Source organism: Telopea speciosissima, chromosome 11 (genome assembly GCF_018873765.1).
Source record: "Telopea speciosissima isolate NSW1024214 ecotype Mountain lineage chromosome 11, Tspe_v1, whole genome shotgun sequence".
Lineage (NCBI taxonomy): Eukaryota > Viridiplantae > Streptophyta > Magnoliopsida > Proteales > Proteaceae > Telopea > Telopea speciosissima.
This window is the reverse complement of record NC_057926.1, coordinates 4,455,023-4,476,105: the sequence shown is the minus strand read 5'-3', so window position 1 is coordinate 4,476,105 and position 21,083 is coordinate 4,455,023. Positions and strand designations below refer to the sequence as shown.

General features: G+C 39.5%; 1 protein-coding gene across 2 annotated transcripts in view; it reads left to right on the top strand.

The window, feature by feature from the left end:
- LOC122646467 (SNARE-interacting protein KEULE-like) overlaps positions 1 to 21,083 on the top strand; it is a 63,760-nt gene extending 42,677 nt beyond the window's left edge. For both annotated transcript variants that reach the window (XM_043840029.1, XM_043840028.1), the window contains exons 14-22: positions 1,981 to 2,077; positions 11,601 to 11,726; positions 11,824 to 11,919; positions 16,508 to 16,627; positions 16,726 to 16,806; positions 18,676 to 18,875; positions 19,749 to 19,839; positions 19,947 to 20,036; positions 20,697 to 21,083. In XM_043840029.1, coding sequence (XP_043695964.1) covers positions 1,981 to 2,077; positions 11,601 to 11,726; positions 11,824 to 11,919; positions 16,508 to 16,627; positions 16,726 to 16,806; positions 18,676 to 18,875; positions 19,749 to 19,839; positions 19,947 to 20,036; positions 20,697 to 20,756 — 961 coding nt within the window. In that variant the 3' untranslated portion in view covers positions 20,757 to 21,083. The remainder of the gene's footprint in view (positions 1 to 1,980; positions 2,078 to 11,600; positions 11,727 to 11,823; positions 11,920 to 16,507; positions 16,628 to 16,725; positions 16,807 to 18,675; positions 18,876 to 19,748; positions 19,840 to 19,946; positions 20,037 to 20,696) is intronic.

Genomic DNA, 21,083 nt, shown 5'->3' with positions numbered 1-21,083 from the left:
CCGGTACCTCTTACTCAAATACTAGCTCATGCATCAATTGGATTAATTAATAACATAATAATTAATTTAATAAACAACAATTATTGCATCATACTTGAAACATAAAATAAGTAAAATGTCTTGGGTTAACTAACTATATATTATATTTGTTTGAGTATGAATTGAAAATAATGAATGATGTTAAAATGGATTAACAAACCCTACTTTCTAATAGAAAAAATATTTTGTTTATCATATGAGAGTGGAGAAGAAAAAAAAATGGAAAATCAAAGAATAGGACAGGAAAAGGACGAGTGAAGATGGGAAGTTTCTTTTTTATCACATAGGCATGTGAGATATGATGAGTGAGGGAGACTGGGAGAGAATAGGAAAGCACGGGAATACAAAGGCCTTGAAAACCAATATTGTCTTCATTACTGTTTCCCAAAACCGACACTACACAAACCGCATGTAAACCAACTATGAAACGGATAACAAAAACCGAATAGAAACCAGTAAAACTGGACCGTATACAAAACGATTCTGATTTTGCTGATTTATCAAAATGTAAACTGCACCGCAGCCAAACCGAATAACTAGAACTGCACCGATTGACACCCTTAGTTTCAGGTTTGAAAGACCCTTACTGATGGTCTGCATGCTTTCCCAAGTTTCCCTATTTGAAGTTCTTTAATTGTTGGTGAATGCAATCAAGGGAAGAGAAAACCTATGAATTGCATATACCTTGTGGATTCATTTTTGTCATTTGGCTTCTTGGCCATTGTTTTAGCACTTCTACTGGAATCAATGACTGGTCTCTATCAAAAATTTGAACCAACTGATCAACTATACTGGAATAATTGAGTTGTTACTCCTGGAACCCTGGAAAATGATCCAAGTGCTCTGGCCGTTCATTAGCACCTTAGTTTTTTCTTCTTTTTTTCCCAGATCATGGGTTCATACTTATATATTGAGTAGGCCTTCGTATCTTTATACAAAAAATTTTGGAGAAAGTATGTGGTCGGAAATCTTCAAACAAAATTGGTGGGTGGGTGCAGCTGTTCTGCCACATGGAAGAGTTATATGGTAATTCTAACTGTTGGATATCTAGGAAATGGTCTAAATAGGCCATGTGTGAAATTTTAGCTTTAAATTCGATCATTTGTCCTCCCATCTACTCCCATGTATGTCCATGCATTCCTTGTCCCTTGCACCCTGTTGGTAGTCCTGGATTTTTCCAAGCTGTGTTTTGCTGCTAGGCTATCGAATATTTGGATGAAACTTGACATGTGAGCAAGGGGACCTTGGGGTCTACTTATCCATAAATTTCAGCCCCACATGATGTGCCACGTGGCAATTCTAGGCACCCACCTGCCATTTTGTACTGTGGCTTGCCATTCACCAAAACCGCTCCCTGAATTTTTTTTACTCTCTCCGTCCACAATGATTGTTAAGTTTGACAAATCCCACTTTTTAAGGATAATTTTTATTGCATTAACTACCAAGTATTTTTCATTAAACTTCCATTCTTAGATTTCCTCCAACTACATTAGATCTCCCCTTTCCCTCCTTTAATGCACAAAATTGTAGTGGTAACATTAGTTAGCACTACATTGTAATGGTAATATGGAGAAGTAACAAAAATTCGAAGCATTTAGCATTATAATGAACAAACAAATTGGGAAATTGGGAAATTGGAAAACTCTAAACCAGACAGTCTTTGTGGAACAGGAGTAATATTTCCAGGCTCCCATTGTCTTCATCATCCTAAATCAGTGTTGATCCAGAAAAACAGGAGAGCTTTCATATTGAAAAAGATTTATCTGGTTAATTTTTTATTTATGTCCATAAGATTTAAACATTGGACAATTCTCCCCGTCCCTCTTTTATTTAGCAAAGCATGCCAGATGTCATGTTGTGTCCTTTCCTATACTGAATCATCCAATTACTATCCCATTGCAGTACACTTCTCACCTTTTTTTTTTTTCCTTGGTGGGATAGGGATGGTAGTGAACTATCAACACGAGATTTGCAAAAAATGGTTCAGGCTTTGCCGCAATATAGTGAACAAATTGACAAGCTCTCTCTCCATGTAGAGGTATGGTTTTTTGTTAATTTCACTACCATGTTTCTTTTCAGATTCTCTACATTTTGCATTCAGTATATCAGCTCTCTACATTTTTTTGATGGTTTTATGGAGGTTTTCTTTGGTGTTTTTTTCTGTTGCTGGTTGCTTTTGATTGTTTCTTCCTGCTGGGTTTGTTCTATTTATGAGCTTCAATTTCTTTTGGATGGATTCTGGTGTTGGAGTTTCCAAGAGTTCATTTGAGTTTTGATAAGTGCTCAGTCTCTTGTTTTATTCCAAGGATGCCATTGAGAGAAGTATTCTGCCTTATCATTTTTTTATATGGGCCGTACGGAGGACTTGATTACTCTACTTATGCATTCCCTTTCTGTAATAAATTTCTCTATGGCCTATCCATAAATAACAATTGAATATAAAGCTTTTACTGTCTATATTCATATTCTCTGATTTCATTTTACACTCGGAACCATACCATATGCTATAGGCTCTAGTTGTTTACAAACTTTAATCCATACCATACGGTCCATACTGTCAAACCTTTTGAGAGTCTTCTATTTCCATAAGTATTTGAGTTTTAATATTCCACTAATCTTTAAGGATGTCAATCAGTCGATTCGGCTGGTCATTCTTGATGATGCCTGAGGTTCATGGTTTAGTGACTGAATTTGAGGAATTAGTCAGGAATGTGGAGATAAAGACTGGAGTGCTATACTCAAGCGCTTATATTTGGTTCTTTAATTAGTTAATTATAGGGTGATAGTTTGAGGTATGAGGCATATTTGTGAACATATTACATATGCCAATATTAATTGTGTAATCCTTAAAAGAAAAGGTTGGTGCACTTGTTATCTATCAAAAAAGAGGGAGGGGAAAAAAAGGTTGTATCAATGTTAAGTAATTTGATATTCTTGGTTGTTCAATTGGTCAATCTAGGTATAGTTGAAGTGGTGCATATTCAAAAGGAGGGAGGGGGCAGAGATAGAGGGAGAGAAGTGGCAGGCTTCAGATGCAGTCTTGCTTGCCTCTGAATTGCCTGGTTGGGCACTAGGTCTATTTAAGGATAAAGTTAGGTTGCAGGATATGTCCTGAATCCTGATGCAACTCACTTTATACGTTAAAGGAAAAAATAGGGTAACAAAATTGGAATTTATTTAATATTTTATGGTGAGAAGGAAGCTCTTTGGGCCTATGGATAGAGGAGGCAGTTTTCGCTCCCAAATTTCCGCAATGTAGCGTATTAGTTAGGCCAATCAAGATTGATAGATGGGAAGAGGATACCATGTATTAGTCTTATGTCAAGAGTATGTGTGTCTAATACCTATTTTGTACATTAATTTATGGTCTGGTTGTGCTATGTCATGCCCTCCAGAATGGTTAATGGTTTGTATTCTTTTGCAAATGGTTTGCTCTGCTAATAATTCCATATGCTGTCCAAGAAATAGCTGCATGCTACCTCCCCTCTTCACTTACTTTTTCTATTTCCCTTTTCCATGTCCTTAATCTGTTTATTGCTATTATGATTATTGTTGCGGCACGATCCCATCTGGTGCTCTCCTGTAGCTGAACTGACCTGCACAGGAGAACAGAGCTAAGCAGTAGAGTGCCAGTCTGAACCGGCGGGAACACTCCAATGCGTAAGCTAGATCTCTTGCAACAGATAATTCTCTAGACAGAATAGAAATGAGTTGGGCACCCCCTTACCTGGGATAGGAGTCTCTATTTATAGGGTTAAGATGATAGATCGATATAGAGTCTTTGCGATGATGGACCTTTGTGGAGTTCCTTTGCTTGATAGGTGGTGGCCCTCAGGTAGGACACCTGTCAGCTAGGAGATGATGAGGGAACATGTCTCCATTCGAGAATGTTCTCTTTTCGGTTAAGGCTTGCTTAACCAAGGTAGTTACTCAGGTTAGATTACTCTCCTGGTTTAGTTGCTTGCTGGTCAAGCTATATATCTAGCTGAGGTGGTTGCTGATTAGCCCCGATGTGGAAATCATACATGAAGGGGCTGCCAAGTCAGATTAACATCCGAGTAGGTTTAATAGGTCAGTTCGATAGCTGCGATGACCTGAACAGAGTAGCCGATCTCAGCAACTACTGATGAGTCCATCATCAGTAGTAGAGAATAAAGTCACCAGTTGACCAGCTGAACCTGGGAAGAATCTTCACTCTCATGCACATCAATTTGCCCAGCCAGCAATATCAGAAATTCCTTTTAGTACTCAAAACTGTGGTTACAGCAGTGGGCTTTACCCAAAACTTATAGACTATACTTGATTCAAAGCCGTATCTCACTGTAATTTAAAACAAGGTTCAAAGTTTCGGTCAAAACCTGGTAAGTTTTGGCTGCAAGTTTCAATTGCTGGTTCGAGGCCCAAGTGGCCAATTTGGGTTTCAGACTTCTGGGAAACTCTATTTTAGACCCTCTAAACATAGTGGAACCCTTTGGTTGTAAAAAAAAAACACTCAAAATGGTAGTTTGGCTTCGGATCCTAGTCCCTTGGAGGGTTTTGCTTGTATCTTCATTCTATGTCAATTGAAGCTTTATGGCTACTTATAAAAAATTATAGACATCTAACACAAAATACCTACAACGGTGATGCATTTAAAAGGAAGAAAAATGTGACTCCTTGTACAATAAAAATTTGGAGAAACGGGTGGGATACTTATGCTATGAGAGGGTGAGAGGATCAAAGGAGAGAGTGGTAGACTCAATCCTATTCATCCGTATTCTTTGACCTTCTATCTTCTTTTATTTCCAATCAATCTGTGTGTGCTTGATCCATTGCAAGTCCGAGTACATTCGATTATGTATTTTCTGCTACTGAAATGATCCATCAAATTGAGGGGTGGTGTTCACCATTTGTATGGTGGTAAGCAATTTCAATATCCTCAAGTAGGAGGCGAAGGTTGAGGCTTCACCATGGGGGGAAAAAAGAAAAAAAAAAGAGTGCTGGTAGCAAGAAGGGTACCAATCGGTTGGAACTGGGAACAGTTTTGTGTGGAGTTGTTGAACACCCTAGAGATCCTGATGTTTCGGAGGAAGTTGAGGGCGTGAGGGAGGGAGAGTCCATATTTGTTGGGTTCCTTTCTGAAGTTGCTGCTTTCCCTCCCCTTGCGGGTGTTGATGCTCCTAACTCTGAAACAGCTGAGCTTGCAATTAACAGTGAGGTGCGGGATGCGGGTGATGCATTTCAAAGCCAGCAGGTGGCTTCCGGGGTGGGGGCTTCTGGATCTGCTGAGGGTTTGCCGCACAGGGCTGGGCTGGCTTCTTCTTCCCCTTCTTCTCCTCAGTCTGGTATTGTTGGTGGTGGAGGAAAGTCCTACTTGTTCTCTCGAAGCTCTGGTGTGGAAGGAGGGCTAAAACTCCACTATGTCTCGCCTATATCGGAGGAAGGGAAGCTTGTTGCAATATGCCCAAAGGCTATCTTACAGGAGGGAACCAACCAATGGAACAACACTCACCTGGGTTATTTCTTGGGCCGAAAACCATCGTTTATGCTTACTCGAGATGTCCTTCTTAGGCAATGGAAGGCTGTATGCTCTGTTGAATTCTTCTTACTGGAGAGTGGTATCTTCTTCTTCAAATTCGCCACGGAAGATGATAAAATTCGTGCTTTGGAGGAGGGACCATGGTTCGTTCTAATGAAACAAATCTTTCTTAGGCCATGGTCTCCTCATTCTTGCTTATCCCAGATTTCTTGTTCTTCTATTCCCATCTTGGTAAATTTACCTAAACTCCCCTTCCACTAGTGGACAGAGAAAGCCTTAAGCATCATTGGAAGTACACTGGGAACTCCACTGTACTCGGATAAATGGACCAAATCTCAAGCAAGACTGTCATTTGCTCGGATTTGTATTGAAATTTCAGCGGCTAGTGATCTTCCATCCACCATAACCATTGCCGATGAAGATGGCCGAAGTTTCACACAATCGGTGCTCTATGATTGTCGGCCGTCTCGCTGCTCCCACTGTCTTGTGGTTGGGCACGGGAACAACCAGTGCTCTCGCAATGGTCCATCTACTCCTGCTGCTTCTCAAGTGGCGATGAGAAGGAGAAACATGTTAGTTTGGAAGTCGATAGTTTGGAGAAACATGTGGCAATGGTCCATCTACTCCTACGCCCGGTGTGAGGCATAGGCAGCAGACTTGGATGGCTACTGGTCTCAAGAGATTGGAAGTCGATAGTTTGGAGAAACATGTGCGGGATGAAGGTGTTACTCAGATGCTGGGGAAATCAGGGACGTTTCAATGTGCAGGAGGTGTTGAAAAAGTTGCTGATGTGTCTCTTGCGTCTGATTTGATGCTGAATGAGAGGGTGGGAGTGGTGGATGAGCTGCACCAATGGGAAGAATGCAGATCTTTGCAGGCCCAAGCTTGCATGTTTTTGGATCAACAACCTTCTCATTTGATCCAAGAGGTAGCTGTCATGCCCGGATATAGCTCCAATAGGTTTACAGCTCTTGCGTGTGAAGAGGGTGTGACTGATACAGAATTAAAACAACAGAAATGGGTGGATGTCAGTCAACATCCTGCCGTTGAAACTGCTGAAGTGCTGCATGGATCAGATCCTTTGCAAGTGGATTCGCCCCCAATCAGACATCCACAAGTCCAACAGTTTGTGTAAGAGAGGGAAAGACCCTTTTTCAGATCCGCATACTCCTTCCAATGTGAACACCAGTCTCAAAGGTGCTTCAATTTACAAATGTGAACGGTCATAGTGAACCCCACTGCCAGGCTGGAGGTCAGTTCCTTCCAATTAGAGAGGCTCAACCGAGAACACATAGGACTCCTACCCACCCTGGAAGCCAGGTGCAGGTCACCAACAAATCAAGCTTAAGGCTTTTGCAATCTGAGAAGCACAATGCCCCAGACTTCGATGAAGTTTCTATAGCTCGAGGAGGTGAGATCTATGTAGTGCTTGAAGTTAATCCCATTGATGCTGTTTCGGAAGCAAATCAGCAATAGACAGTGGCCCGTCTTATGATCCTTCCTCTGTTTCGAAGAATCAAAGTGGGAGATGGGTGGTTCCTCCCATTCCTCCCTACAACCCTAATGGGAAGAAGGTCAATTTTATATTCAGGTGATTGATCGTTTGGGGCTGATTTGTCCTTTTGTCCCTCTTTGGGTGGCCTTCCTTTAGCTTGATTTGGCTGTAGGGTAGCCCGTGGTTTTGTTTTAGAGCTCTCTCCTTTTTTTTCTTATTCTTTCTCCTTTTATTCTTTTGCTTCGTTAAATATATTTTCATTCATCCAAATTTAAAAAAGAAAATGGAAAAACAGAAAATTTGACGAAAACATCACCATCAGATTCATTGATAATCTCACCTGGCTTTGAAAGTACATCCATTAGGGATTTTGTATTAAGATTCTCATTCCATCCATCTATGAGTATAAGAGTCGTCCTTCTTAGGCTGGTGAAACCTGATGTTAAAATACAGAGACATATAAGGGCTTTGCTCTGGTAACAAATTGATGTAACAAGGATTAGGAATTTAGGATATCCAAGACCCACATGTGTGTTGGGTTCGCTCTAAAAGAATCTTGTTAAACAAATTTTTCCAGAACCAAGGGACCACAGAAAACTGACTTGATTTAAATGATAGTAAAGAATTAATCAACCACAGAACTGGACTTGATTATAGGATCAAGATAAGACCTTTTCTATTCAGCTTCGGTTACAATCTGATTTTCACAATGGCCCCCTTGCTACTGAAGAAAAAGAAACTTCAGTTGAGCTTACTACCCTGCTAGCTAGGGAAGAAAGTTTCCTCAAGCAAAAGTCTAGAATCAAGTGGTTGGATCTGGGTGACTCGAACACTGCCTACTTTCAACGATCTGTGAAAGCAAGAGCCAATGCTAACTCTATTTCTCAGCTCTCTAGCCCGAACGGCTCCCTTGTCACTTCTGTGGATGGTATCAAAGACTTGGCTGTTCAACACTTTAAAGACCTTTCACCAACCATCAGGTGAACCATCCCTCCATCCCCGATAACCTGCTCAACAAGTTTGTAGCCCCGGAGCAGCAGGCCTCTCTGAGTGCCATTCCAAATGAAGAAGAAATTATAGCAGCAGTCCACTCCCTCAAGGTGAATGGGGCCCCGGGCCCGGATGGCTTTAGCATGGGTTTCTTTCTAGCCTGCTGGGACATCATAAAATCTGATCTCATTGCTGCCATTAAAAGTTTCTTCTTCAACCCCAATCAGATCAAGAGCATTAATCACACCTTCCTTTGTCTCATCCCGAAAAAGGAAGGGGCAAATGTCATGAATGATTTCAGGCCTATAGCTCTTTGCAACCTGATCTACAAGTTCATAGCCAAGATTCTTGCTCGTCGTTTAAAAGGTGTTGTGGACCTGCTAGTCAGTGACAACCAGTCAGCTTTTATTCCTGGAAGAAATATTGCGGACAACATCCTTTTATGCCATGACATTGTGAGAGGCTTTGACACGAAAAACCATGCCCCCTCTATCCTTATGAAGATCAACATTCATAAGGCTTTTGACTCTCTCAAGTGGGATTTTATAGCTCACGTTTTGATCAAGATGGGGTTTCCGTTGGTCTTTGTCAATTGGATCAGTTCTTGCATCAAAACCCCTATGTTCTCTGTTCTGCTTAATGGCAGCCCGGCTGGCTACTTTGGAGCTTCGGCGGGGATTCGTCAAGGATGTCCGCTCTCTCCTTATTTATTCACTTTAGCCTTGGATGTTCTCTCCAGAGATATCCAGATTTGCACTGATCAGATGCTTATTTCTCCGATGGCCAAGTGCAAAGCTCTCAAGCTTACTCATTTGGCCTTTGCTGATGACTTGATGTTTCTCGCTTGAGTCTATTTTGCTTTGTCTTCAGCACTTCCATGATCTCTCAGGTTTGTACATCAATCCGGCCCAGTCTTAGCTGTTCTTTGCGGGAGGGTGCCAGAGTTAGACAAATCTGCCTTCCTGGAGAAATCTGGTTTACTTGAAGGTCGCCTTCCAGTCAAATACCTAGGCCTTCCTCTGATTCCGGCAAGACTTTCAGCTCACCATTGCACCCCTATGCTTTATCTTATCAGGAAGAGGCTCCAGCTTTGGAAGGGCAAGCTGGCATCCTATGCTGGCAGATTGCTTCTCATCAAATCTGTCCTGGAATCGTCCTATATTTATTGGTCTGGCATCTTTGGGCTCCCCCAATCAGTTATTAAATCTCTGGAGTCTCTCATGGCCTCTTTTCTTTGGAAGGGCAATGAATCAGCTAGATTCCTTCATCCTATCAGCTGGGCTGTTGTGTGTCTCCCTAAAAAAGGAGGTCTCGGCATTCGTAGAATAAAAGAAGTGAATTCAGCGGGTATCATCAAGCTCATTTGGAAGATAGCCTCCAAGCAGAAAAGTATATGGGTTGACTGGTTATACTCAGGCCTGCTCCGCCAAGACTCTATCTGGACTGCCTCAGTCTTATCCGATGCCTCCTGGGTCTGGCGTAAGATCCTTGCTAGTCGTCATCTGGTCCTCCAAGTCATTCGTTCTAGCATTGGTTATGGCCTTTCCTCTTACTTGTGGTTGGATCACTGGCACCACATGGGAACTCTCTTACACTTGGTCTCCCCGAGAACCATTTATGCTTCAGGTCTCAACAGGCTTCCTTTAGTGGCTGATATCATTGACCAAGCTGGCTGGGCTCCTCCTTCTTCCTCTGCGGCCGTTGACCTTATCTGGAATGAGCTCCATACTATTCCTAGAAGGCCTGCTCCTAGAGGTGACTGTGTCACTTGGAAGACAAACAATTCTTGCTCTTTCTCTTCTAAGGCTGCCTGGAATCTTATTAGGCTGCACGGCCAGTTGGTCTCGTGGCGCAAGCTTCTTTGGTTCAAGCATCACATCCCTCGTCACTGCTTCACAGGCTGGAGAATTTTCAACAATTGCTTACCTACCCAATCTTTTCTTCGGGCTAGACAGATCCCTGTCTCTATAGCTTGCTGTCTCTGTTGGAATGGTATTGAAGACTTGGATCATCTCTTCTTTGATTGCCCTACTACTGCTGCCATCTGGAAAGGAATCTTGTCCAAGTGCTGGCCTGCCCACAGAAGGATCCTCCCTTTCTCAAGGGAATGGATATGGATTGACATGACCTTCGCTGGTCATTCTATTTGCGACTCTGTTGGCAAATTAGCTTTTTGTGCAACTCTCAACCACATTTGGATGGAGCGCAATGTCAGGAAATGGACCTCCAACTCTCGCTCCTATCAGAAGATTTGGGATTCCATTTCCTTTGAAAGTAAAGCAAAGTTATCGCTAGCTCCTCCTTCTAGATGCAATGACACTTCAAGGAACAGGCTCATTGTTGATTCCTGGGGTCTCTCAAATGTTGCTTTTGTTGCTACAGCCGGCCCCCAGCTAAGCTAGGGCCAGGCTTTTTATTTTTCTTTCTTCCCCTCGGGGCCCCTTGTTTTTCTCGTCTTTTGGTAATGAAATTCTTATTCAACCAAAAAAAAAAAAAAAAAAACAGTAGAGATTTGAAGGACGACAGAGAAAGAAGGAGAGAATATGATGAATCTGGACATTCAAACAGCGGGCAATATAGAGGTGGAAATGCAGATCAACAAATCTAGGATTCCTGGCATATGGGGTATCAGTTTTTCTGATTGCAGTACCAGACACTGATTGATTCAGGGTGATTTCTAGCATAGGGTTTCAGTTTTTCTGATTACAGGACTGGACAATGATTGATTCAGGGAAATGAGAATCGATAGAGAAAACAACTAATGATGATACATAAGTAGAAAAAGTAGAAAACAGGTGCAAACCGTACCCAATTGTTTTATATGTGCATGCTCGAATTGAGTGAACCAAAGGGGTGATGAGCAGAAATGAGTCTTAAAGAAACTTAACTAAACTATATAGTGTTACTGGATAAACACTTTACTGGATTATAAGATAAACAAACAAACTTGCCCAATCAATCACAAAGTTACTGCATTCAAATTGACAGTTCTGGAACGGGAGGGTTTTCAACAGTTTGGCCTATAAGACAACAATTGAAAGAAGAGAAGACGAGAGAATAATAAAGGGGAAAAATGGAATGAAAATAATATAGAATAGAGAGAAGAATAATTAAGAGTAAGGAGGATATCTAGCACCTTCTTAGGCTTTCTTTTGATGTTTGCTCCAACCGCAAAAATGTACATTTATTACTGTTCTCCTAAATTTGATAAAAGTATTTGGGGTATGCTTATGTAAAAGACTAGAAAAACTCAGACCTAGACAATGGCTCTTTAATTCATCTTGGATTTTAATCAAACTAACTTGGATCAGGACTCTTAGACATGGATAAGATCCCCAAACTCCAAAAATTTGTGGACCCTTGGACCTATTCAGTGGGGTTTATAGTTCTATTTATTGCACCCACAGAAAATGGAAGCCTATATCCATAAAATAATAAAACCACTCACAATTTCTCTTATAAAACCTGATTGAACTAAATTGAATAGATAGATTAACTTTTAAGGATGTGATGGTATTGTAACTGCACTCTTATGCTAAGCTCGTCATCTTGATGCAGATTGCTGGAAAAATCAATAGAATTATCAGGGAACAAGGGCTTCGAGAACTTGGGCAATTGGAGCAGGAGCTAGTCTTTGGAGAAGGAGGGACAAAGGAAATAATCAATTTTCTGAGGACAAAACAGGTGATTCATTAGGACTTATTTTCAAAAGATTAACTGATGCGCCATTTGATCCAAATATTTGGGTATGTTTGATAAATGAATTGCCTTTGCTGTCCAGGATACAAGCCCTGAAAATAAGTTGCGTTTATTGATGATTTATGCAGCACTTAATCCTGAAAAGTTTGAGGGTGACAAAGGTTCAAAATTAATGCAGGTAAGATGCTTTATTGTTATTTACCAATGGCTTCCTTATTCTGGTCTCCTTCTGTGGAACCGTTCTACAGAAGTATCAAAAATAGTCATGGCAACATCTGTTTTTCTCTTCTTTTTTTTTTAGGTCATAGATTGGTGACTTAATGTCCTTTTTTTTTTGGGGTTGGACCTTGTCTCCTTTGCTCCATCGATGTTTCTGGGCAGGAAACTTTTTCATATTGCTAAATTTCGAAGTTTGTCATATTCATACTCTTTTCTGAGCTCATCACCTTGCAGCATGGATAAGTCCATGCTGTTCAGGAGTTAGAAATGAGTATATATACTTCTGTTTGTATGCCAGCCTGTGCATAGAACTAGAAACTAAACCCAGGCCCAGCAAGTTAGCCCACTGATGCAACCCGGTTTCCAAAACCCTGCTTTCTAATCACTATGGACCTACTGGGAGAGAGAGAAACTCAACTTATATTGGTAGTGGCAATTTTGTAATTCACAACACAATTCAAGATCCTTTTGAAACAAATAAAATACCCTGAGACTAAAATGTAAAAAGAACTTGAAAAAGGTGTTTTTTGGTATTTAAAACATAGTTGTCAAGGCGTTGCCTAGGCGTCCAGGCAGAATTTTGGGGGCCTAGGTGACTGCCGCCTTCGTGTTATTGACCTTTTTTTATTCCAAATATCATTTTAGTAAATGTTTTTATATTTGTTATTTCATTTACTTAAGATATTATTCATAAATAAGAAAATACCCCCCTGTTTGATCCCATTAAAATAGTTAAAAAATAAAATTCCAAAAAGGATAAAAAATCAACCCCCCAGCTCAAGAACAAAAACTGGATTTTTGGCGGTAGGTGAAATTTTCAACTTTCTAATTCTTGAGTTTTTCTTAAATCTTAATATGGTAAAACATTGCTAAAAACCATAAGTGTGGTAAAATATTCATTTGTTTTGATATATAAAAAAATATTTTCATTCAGAGCGGTTTTGACAGCATCGCGCACATCAAATAAGGTTTGACCGGAACATAACTCCTTCAATATAAATCAGATTTAAGCAATCTTGGATTTGTTTGAAAGCTGGTTTTGTGCTCTACTTAATACAAAAAGTCTCATGTAAAAATAAAATCATATGACCAGTCAAACTTCTTAAAGAACAAAAACATTTCTCTAAATCAAGAGCAATTTAATTATTTATAGATAAGATCATATTTTCTAAGAACAATATAAACCAAATGTGAGACTAGGTATACTAGGACAATGACCAATTCCAAGAATAGTACGAACCAAATGTATGCTTTGATTGTTTTAAACTTCCAATAGTTTGCTTCTTCAGTTCTACTGTCTTCTAGATCTATGTTGATTTTTGACGTGGCTTAATATTGATTTTTGATGACTTTTTTTGGGTGAATAAAAATTTCATTACCAAAGAGAGAGAAAGAATTTACAAGCCCCCAAAGGGGAAAGAAACAACCAGCCAATCAAATAAGAGGGCTAGAAGCTACAAGGGAGACAGAAGAGAGACCCCAGGATACAACATTGATGTGGCTTAATGTTAATTTTTTATGATATAAAGTATATATTGTAGCATACTAAATAATGTTTGAAAATACAAAATAACACTTGGGTGCCTTGGTTGATTAGACGGGTGCCTAGTCGCCTAACTGCCTAAGTGCTTAGGCACCCCTCCACCACCTTGGGTCTCCTTGCCGCCTTGACAGCTATGATTTAAAATGAAGTATAAATATAAGATAACTAAAGTTAGAAGATAGGGCTTTTGTGTAATTATGATGAGTTTAGTCTGTAATCCTACTCTCTATCTTGCTACCTGTGACTGCCTTGTCAACTCAGTTGATGGAGTACCGCTCACTACACAGCTGAGGGTACCCTGGCTTGTATGTTAAAAGAAAGTGCTTAACTGGGAGATGAATTGAATATGGCACAGAAACCGAGTGACATCAGCAATGATGGAGGCAGTCAAGGCACCTTTGCAGCCAACCGGACAGGTGGACAGACCTTGGTGCGACCCATCCAAGGGACATGTTCAGTGCCACCTATGGGACGACCTGCCCAAACTCCTGCATTCACAGATATAAGACCGCTAATCATTGACCTTCGTTTTCTGAGCCGTGACCGAGCGAAAACTAATCCGGTATAGTAAGCAATCAAAGAGCTGCAAGACCGCCATGTCACCCATTCTCTCTTCTGAGAGAGCAGTTATGTGAACTTCTTGAAGCAGGGTCCCTTAAAGAAAGACCCATATTTATAATTTAAGGGACTGTTCATCTTCAACCTCACATGGGGGGATGTAACCAGCGGTAACCTGTTTTGATTTCAATTGAGAGAACTAATGTAGAATGCTAGCAAGAAAAGGAGAGTAGCTTGTTGTTTTGGGTTTGGTTAATGTTAAACTTAATTTTGAGTGCCCAATGAATTATATGGGCCATGGGCTTAGTATTTTTGGGTTTCTATTGTAATAGGTCTATTCTATAAGCCCAAATACGAGGGATTTGAGGTTTATACGAAATTAGGTGTTTGTTTTATTTTCTTAGTGTTTCTAGATACTTCTATTTTCAAGAGTTAAGTTGTAATTTACTTCCAGTAGCTTGGGCATGGAGAGTTCCCTAATTCTGTTATTTCTTAGCTCTATGAGATTCAAACATAGCTTTTGAGTGTTAGTTCTATGAGATTCAGAGCTCCTTTACTGTGAGATGCAGTGAAGCTGATGCAGGCCCGTTCAGCGTTGCCACATCAGCAACTTCCTTTGTCCATGTGAGGTTGAGTTCTAGCCCAAGTTGTGAGAAGGATTCTTTCCCCTCAACCGATTGCTACAAGATATACTTTCTAATCTTGAGGGAGAGCTAGAGATTGCTATCGAGATTAATTTCCTCTCTTTAAGGGAAAGTAATCTATTATTTGGGGAACAAAATTCAACCTTAACGTTGCAAAGAGTAATCTATTCTCAATCCTACTTTTATGGAGTTTAATCCCCTATATTTTTTGAAGGTTGGATGTGGGACGATTTTCTAAAAGGAAGCAGCAGGTCATGAATCTCATGAAGGTCTACTAGACCGTGGTTATGAGGAGAGAGAGGCTGACTAGCACGATTTTTATGAAGAGTCCATAAATGTTAGAAAATTTTGTGGAGAAAGCATGCTTCGTACAATCGATGGTTTGGAGCACTCAAGGCTGGACAGTTTTTATAGCTTCCTTTCTTAATTTAGTTTTATAAATTTTAGTATTTCTTAATTATTAAGATTTCTAGCTTTAATTAGGATTTAATTTGATATTTAATTTTCTTTTGATGTAATTTGCAATTACTCTCAGCTGTTGGATTTAGCAGTCTTAGAGATTAGAATTAGGTTTATTTTCTCTTTAAATATGTAAGAGCTATGCTCATTCGGTAGTGAAGAATAGATTAATGAAAGTTTACTCTATTGAGTATTTTGAACCTTGAAGTGTTCTCCCCTGTAACCCTGGAAAGTTACGTTGGATCCTTGAAGAGTTGCAATCTTCCCGTGTCCTTGAAGAGTCACGTTAAACCTGTTGCAATGTCTTTCTTCTTGTGTTCGTATGTTTGACTCTCCCGATCCGTATCTTCCAGTGAGGCTGCATTAGAAGCCCTTGGTGGGAAGCCTAGTTCATATCCTTTTTCTTCCAAATTTTCAAAGGCAGTTTTCTGATTTCTCCATCCTTGCGCACACAAGTTTTCCAGTTTTTGTTTTTTTCTCTTGAATTGTTATTCTATTCATTAACTATTGATAATTTCTTCTCAATTTCAGATCAGGTTCTAGTGCTCTGGTTTAATAAATAACTATTTCCATCGAACTGAAAAAACTGTAGGCAGTTTTATGCTATGGATGTGTTCTGTTACAGCAGCACTTTGCGTTTGTTTCTATTATCTACTAGTTACTAATTTCTGATGCACTTGCATTAATCGGTATCTCTGATATGGCTCAACCCAGTTCAAGGACCTCTGACACAACCTATCTTCAAACTTCACTCAACAAAATCACTGATATGTTCTGACGTCAAATCGCATGACTTTTATGGAACAAAAGTTTGAGTCACATCCTTTACCCAAATATGATAATTCTGAGCATCCCAGACCTAATGAAGTATTACCAGCCCATTCTACCACCAACAAAATGAGATTTATTAGTAGAGGACTACAGAGGGTTCCCACACCCTTACTTTCCTTTGAGGACCTTATAGGAGCATATCTTGATGGTAGTAATGGTGTATATAATAGGCAAATTAATCATTGATTACTCCCAAAAGGTAAAGCTAGAGTTGAAAGAATACATTGGGAAATTTGACCACAAATGTTCTATGGCTGGCTAACCTCTTTGGATGACTACTTTGATTGGTATGATTTTACATCTCTCCATCTCACTTGTACCTCCATATTGGATTTTCTATCTGTCCTAGGTTCTCTCCTTTCAATTAATCATAATATGGTGACGTTTTCACTTCTATACCATCAAATAAAGAAACTATATCGGCAAAATAAATATCTTCATAGTGTTATTTTTACCTTCTGTATCAGTTAGCATGATTCACCATTAGGGTCCCTATGGTGTTTTGCCTGCAGTTAGCAAGATTATCATCTGATGACAAGAATGCTGTAAACAACATGAAATTGCTTGAGGGATTGTCTGATTCAAAAGAAAACTCAACAGGGCATTTCTCTCTAAAGTTTGATATTCATAAGGTAAGGATAGTAGCAATACAACTGGTGCAGCTTCTTACCTGCATAAAAGTCTAGACTGAGTGTCTGACAATGTTTGCATTTTCTTGTTTAATTTCCAGAAGAGCCATGCAGCTAGAAAAGAACGAACAGGTGAGGAGGAACAACAATGGGCACTATCACGATTTTACCCCATGATAGAGGTATATTTGAGTTCGGTTTGATGATCCATCATATGTTTTGCAGTTGACATTTCAACATTTAAAATCGATGGTTTTCTTTTTACTCTGAAGTTGCCATTGACACCTTGATTGTACTAGCAATAGTTATATAATATGTTGAAGTTTCTTTAGTCTTGTTTTCCTTTCCACATCGGAGTCTCCACTTAGCTGTCTGTTGGCCATTGTTATAACTTGTCTGCTGTTCCAGCAAGCGACATGATTGGGTGGTAATAATTCTTGCCTGTGATAGTTGTAGGGTTGGAACTTAGTAGGAAGCAGCAAAGAACTTTAAGGCTGCCATAACACCCCGCCCACCCTAAAAGAAAGTAACTTATGGGGCTGTAGAAGGATGTAGCTTTGTATTTCAATGCAACATTCTGGTTTGAAGTTCATTCATTTGGCATATTCTTTCTCGTCACTATGTTGTATCTGATCTGATCTTCATCAAGAAGCATTTGTCTGAATATTATATAAGCTATGTGAAGAATGTCTGATCTATGGTATTGGACCAAATAAATGTCCATTGAGTAAGATCATCTTTATGGATGTATCTGATGCCTCGGGTTTCAGCCTGAAAATTTTTATTGCAAGAGGCTAGAAAAGGAATTAGTTTCATCCTTAGCTGTGAAACTTAGTGACATTGGACAGCTCAGAGGTCTAGATTTCTAGGACTGAAATATGAGGAAGAAGTGAAGGGAAGAGTATTAGGACTGATTAGAGCTTTAAGAAGGGGAAGAAATTAGGGAAGCAGAAAGAAATCAGTTAGTGTTAAGGGGTTGCAAACAGAACCTGTGAACAGTTACTTCTTAGAATAATGAAGAGAAGGGTGGGAAGATACAAAGGGATCCATCCTTCTTGCTCATATGAGAACCTCTCACTAAATATGAACTTTAAGCTTTAAGAAACCGAAGCACAATTACGAAAATACCCTGAAGCAAATTACGAACACCGTACCTAATATAGCTAATTTCAATATTACCCTATCTGAAATTACAAAAATACCCTAAAAAAACACTACTATAATATTATCCCTTAGAGGAATACACTCAGACCCCAAGTTTTAACAAGTGAAAACAGCCCAAAAGCAAATCCAGGAGAACTAAATCCCTTGCTGGCCGATCCCCATCACTTGGTGATGCAGTAGCAATCTTTTGGTTGGACCAGCCCAAATCAAGGAGAACCTGGCCCAAACATGGTATAGGATCTACTGTGTCGACTGCCTACTGGATGCACCGAAAATATATAAATATATAGATGTACAATAAGAAATAAGAAAATATGACCAATTAAAAGAGCAAACCCTTACGACATAAACAGTAATATCAACACTTAAGATATAAAGCCTAACAGGAGAACAGAAACTTACCACAGTAGGGAAAGAAAACCAACAGTTAAGAAATCCACAAGCATGTCAAATACAAGCACACGAGCTACAATCAAACATAAGTAAAAGTAACCTACAATGAAATGTGGCACTTGGCTTGGCTCCTAGGTGCCATGGTGGTTGGCTATCACCTTGGTACCATGACAACTATGATAGTCACTGTAGCCTTGATCAGGTGAAAGAGAAAGGCTCTAAGACGATTTGTTGAAACATTTTACATGCAGATTGTACATGTTTGTTGGAAAGGGCTTTTTTCCTTCATAATGCATCGCATAATGTTTGAGCTCATGTCCCTGATAAAATCTAGTAAAATAGGTTTAATTAGCTGTAAATTTTTGTTCAGTTATAGAACCCTTATATTATTAGATGGCAATAAGATTTGTACCCTTCAATTTACCACCAAAGTATCGGGCACTCTGTAATTTGTATCCCCTCCCCCTGACGGTGTCATTATTCCCATGTTCCAGGAGCTGATTGAAAAACTTATTAAAGGTGACCTACCAAAGAATGAGTATTCATGTATGAATGACCCAAGTCCAACAGTACATGGAAGCACACAGGGTGGATCATCAGGACGGACAACCCAAGTTTCAGGTGCTCATTCAATGAGATCAAGGCGGACTGCGACATGGGCTCGGCCACGTAGTTCTGATGATGGATATTCAAGGTATTAATTCATCCCTTTCACGTTGTTCCAGTAGGCTATGATTGTATTGGGTATTTATTGTTTGAGATCGGCTTCCAGCTTCTGTACTCTGCCCATTATTCTCATATGATTAATTAGGTATGGATGATTATTATGCTATTTTGATCATAGCATGACTGCATGAGAGTATTTCTTGATGTAGGGCTGTAAATGGTAGGGTCAGGTAAATGGCCTTACCCTTACCTTCTATTCAAAGTAGAGCCTTTAATAGTATTTTTACCCTACAGGGGATGGGTAAGAAGTTCCTATACCCGGCGGTAAACAGGTGAAGTATACTGTATACCTATGGTTAGTAAATTACTGCCTATTTTCCTACTAAACAGCGTTAAGGTATTTACCAATATGTGCAAGATAGTGAAGATACTATACTATCCACTTCATAACCTATTAAAAACCAATAGAATGACCAAAGTATACCATTGATCATATGTATTATGCATATAATTGATAGTTATTATTCATACAGAGTATGTATTTAATATGAATTTAATTTATCATTGTATTTTATTATTATTTAGATGGGTAAATGGGTCAATGGCCAGGGATAAAGCCTTTATCCATACCTTACTCATTTAGTTAAATGGGTAAGATCTCTACCCTTACCCTCCAAATGAGGGTCGGTTTAATGGGTAAGACAGGTAAAATTCACAGTTCTATTTGGATGTGTTTGGCCAAATGACGGGTCCATCCATGCATGTGTCGAGTGATGAAGCTTGTGATAAGCTAGACATAATGGCTGCCAAATGCATAGCTTGGTTTTCCTTTCATTTATTACCATGAAGTTCCATGATTCCTGCATTTTGATGAAGAAAATTGCTGTGTTGTCTCATATAGCGACTCAGTACTGAGGCATGCATCTAGTGATTTCAAGAAGATGGGCCAGCGCATCTTTGTATTTATCATTGGTGGAGCCACTCGATCGGAGGTAAGAAAATCTCAAGGATTTTCATGCCTTGTTTAACCAATTATTTATTGTCTTTCTGTTTTCTTTCTGTGTATAATTGGTTCTTACTAAATTCCTTATGTTATCAGCTGCGTGTTTGCCACAAGCTGACAGGAAAGCTGGGGAGGGAAATTGTCCTGGGTTCTTCTAGTCTTGATGATCCTCCAGAGTTTATCAGGGTAATGAAACTCTAAATACTTCTTTTGATTGATTCTAGAGCAGGCTTCTTTCTTTTTAAAATTGTTTTCCCTGCCAAACAATTGGCCGTTGGACCTTCCTTCGTTCTTCTTTTTGCACTTTGACATTTGCCTTATGTGATAAGAGGCACACTCTCTTGCCTTCCTTGTATTGTTTATATAATAAATTTGTGCATTGATACATTTGGCAAAAGGTTGCTTACATCTGACTTTCATTCCATGCTAACTCCGTTCCTGCACCCAAGGCTTAAAATGGATGAGACCCATTCAGATCCATCTGAATCTAAGTCCATATCTTATTTCCATTAGTTTGACTAATCCATATGGACCCATATTTGCTCAAAAAATCGAAATAGATCTGAATACATATTGCATTTAGGTCATATTAGGTACAAGTGTGTTCCAACTGTATCATATAAAAAGCTGTATTGCAGATCTGAATCCAGATGTTTGAATGAGTAATGTACAGGGTTTGTAGCCTGATCTCTGATCTGGCCTCAATTGTATTTCACCACCTCATTCAAATTGATCTTGTCGATGCCATGATTTTTTGTTATTTCATCAGCTTAACCACCGAAGACCTCTTAAAGAGTAATAAGAGTAAAAGTCTGGGCCTAACAAGAGAATTCTTTGGACTTGCAGAAACTGAAGATGCTGACAGCACAGGAACAGGAACTTTCAATTGACAGTCTTCAGATTTAAAAGAGAGAATCCCTTGAGATGCTTGTACTTCTCAATGGGAGCAGACTAGCTTTTACAATTGTAAGCATAGGAAAATATTCCTTACACCTTTATTTTTTCCTTCTATTCCCCCCTCCCCCCCAACCTTCAACGCAGAACTCTTACTAAGCTGATCAAGAGCTTTGTTGGAAACACGTGATAGTAAAAAATTGGAGTTCAAGTCATGCTTTCTCTAGTACCCTTCTGAACAAACCCTTTCCACAGTCTTGAATTCTGGTGATTTAATTGATGGCTGAAATCCCTAACGATTAACGCCGGATATAAATTTAGGATATACTATGTGAAAAT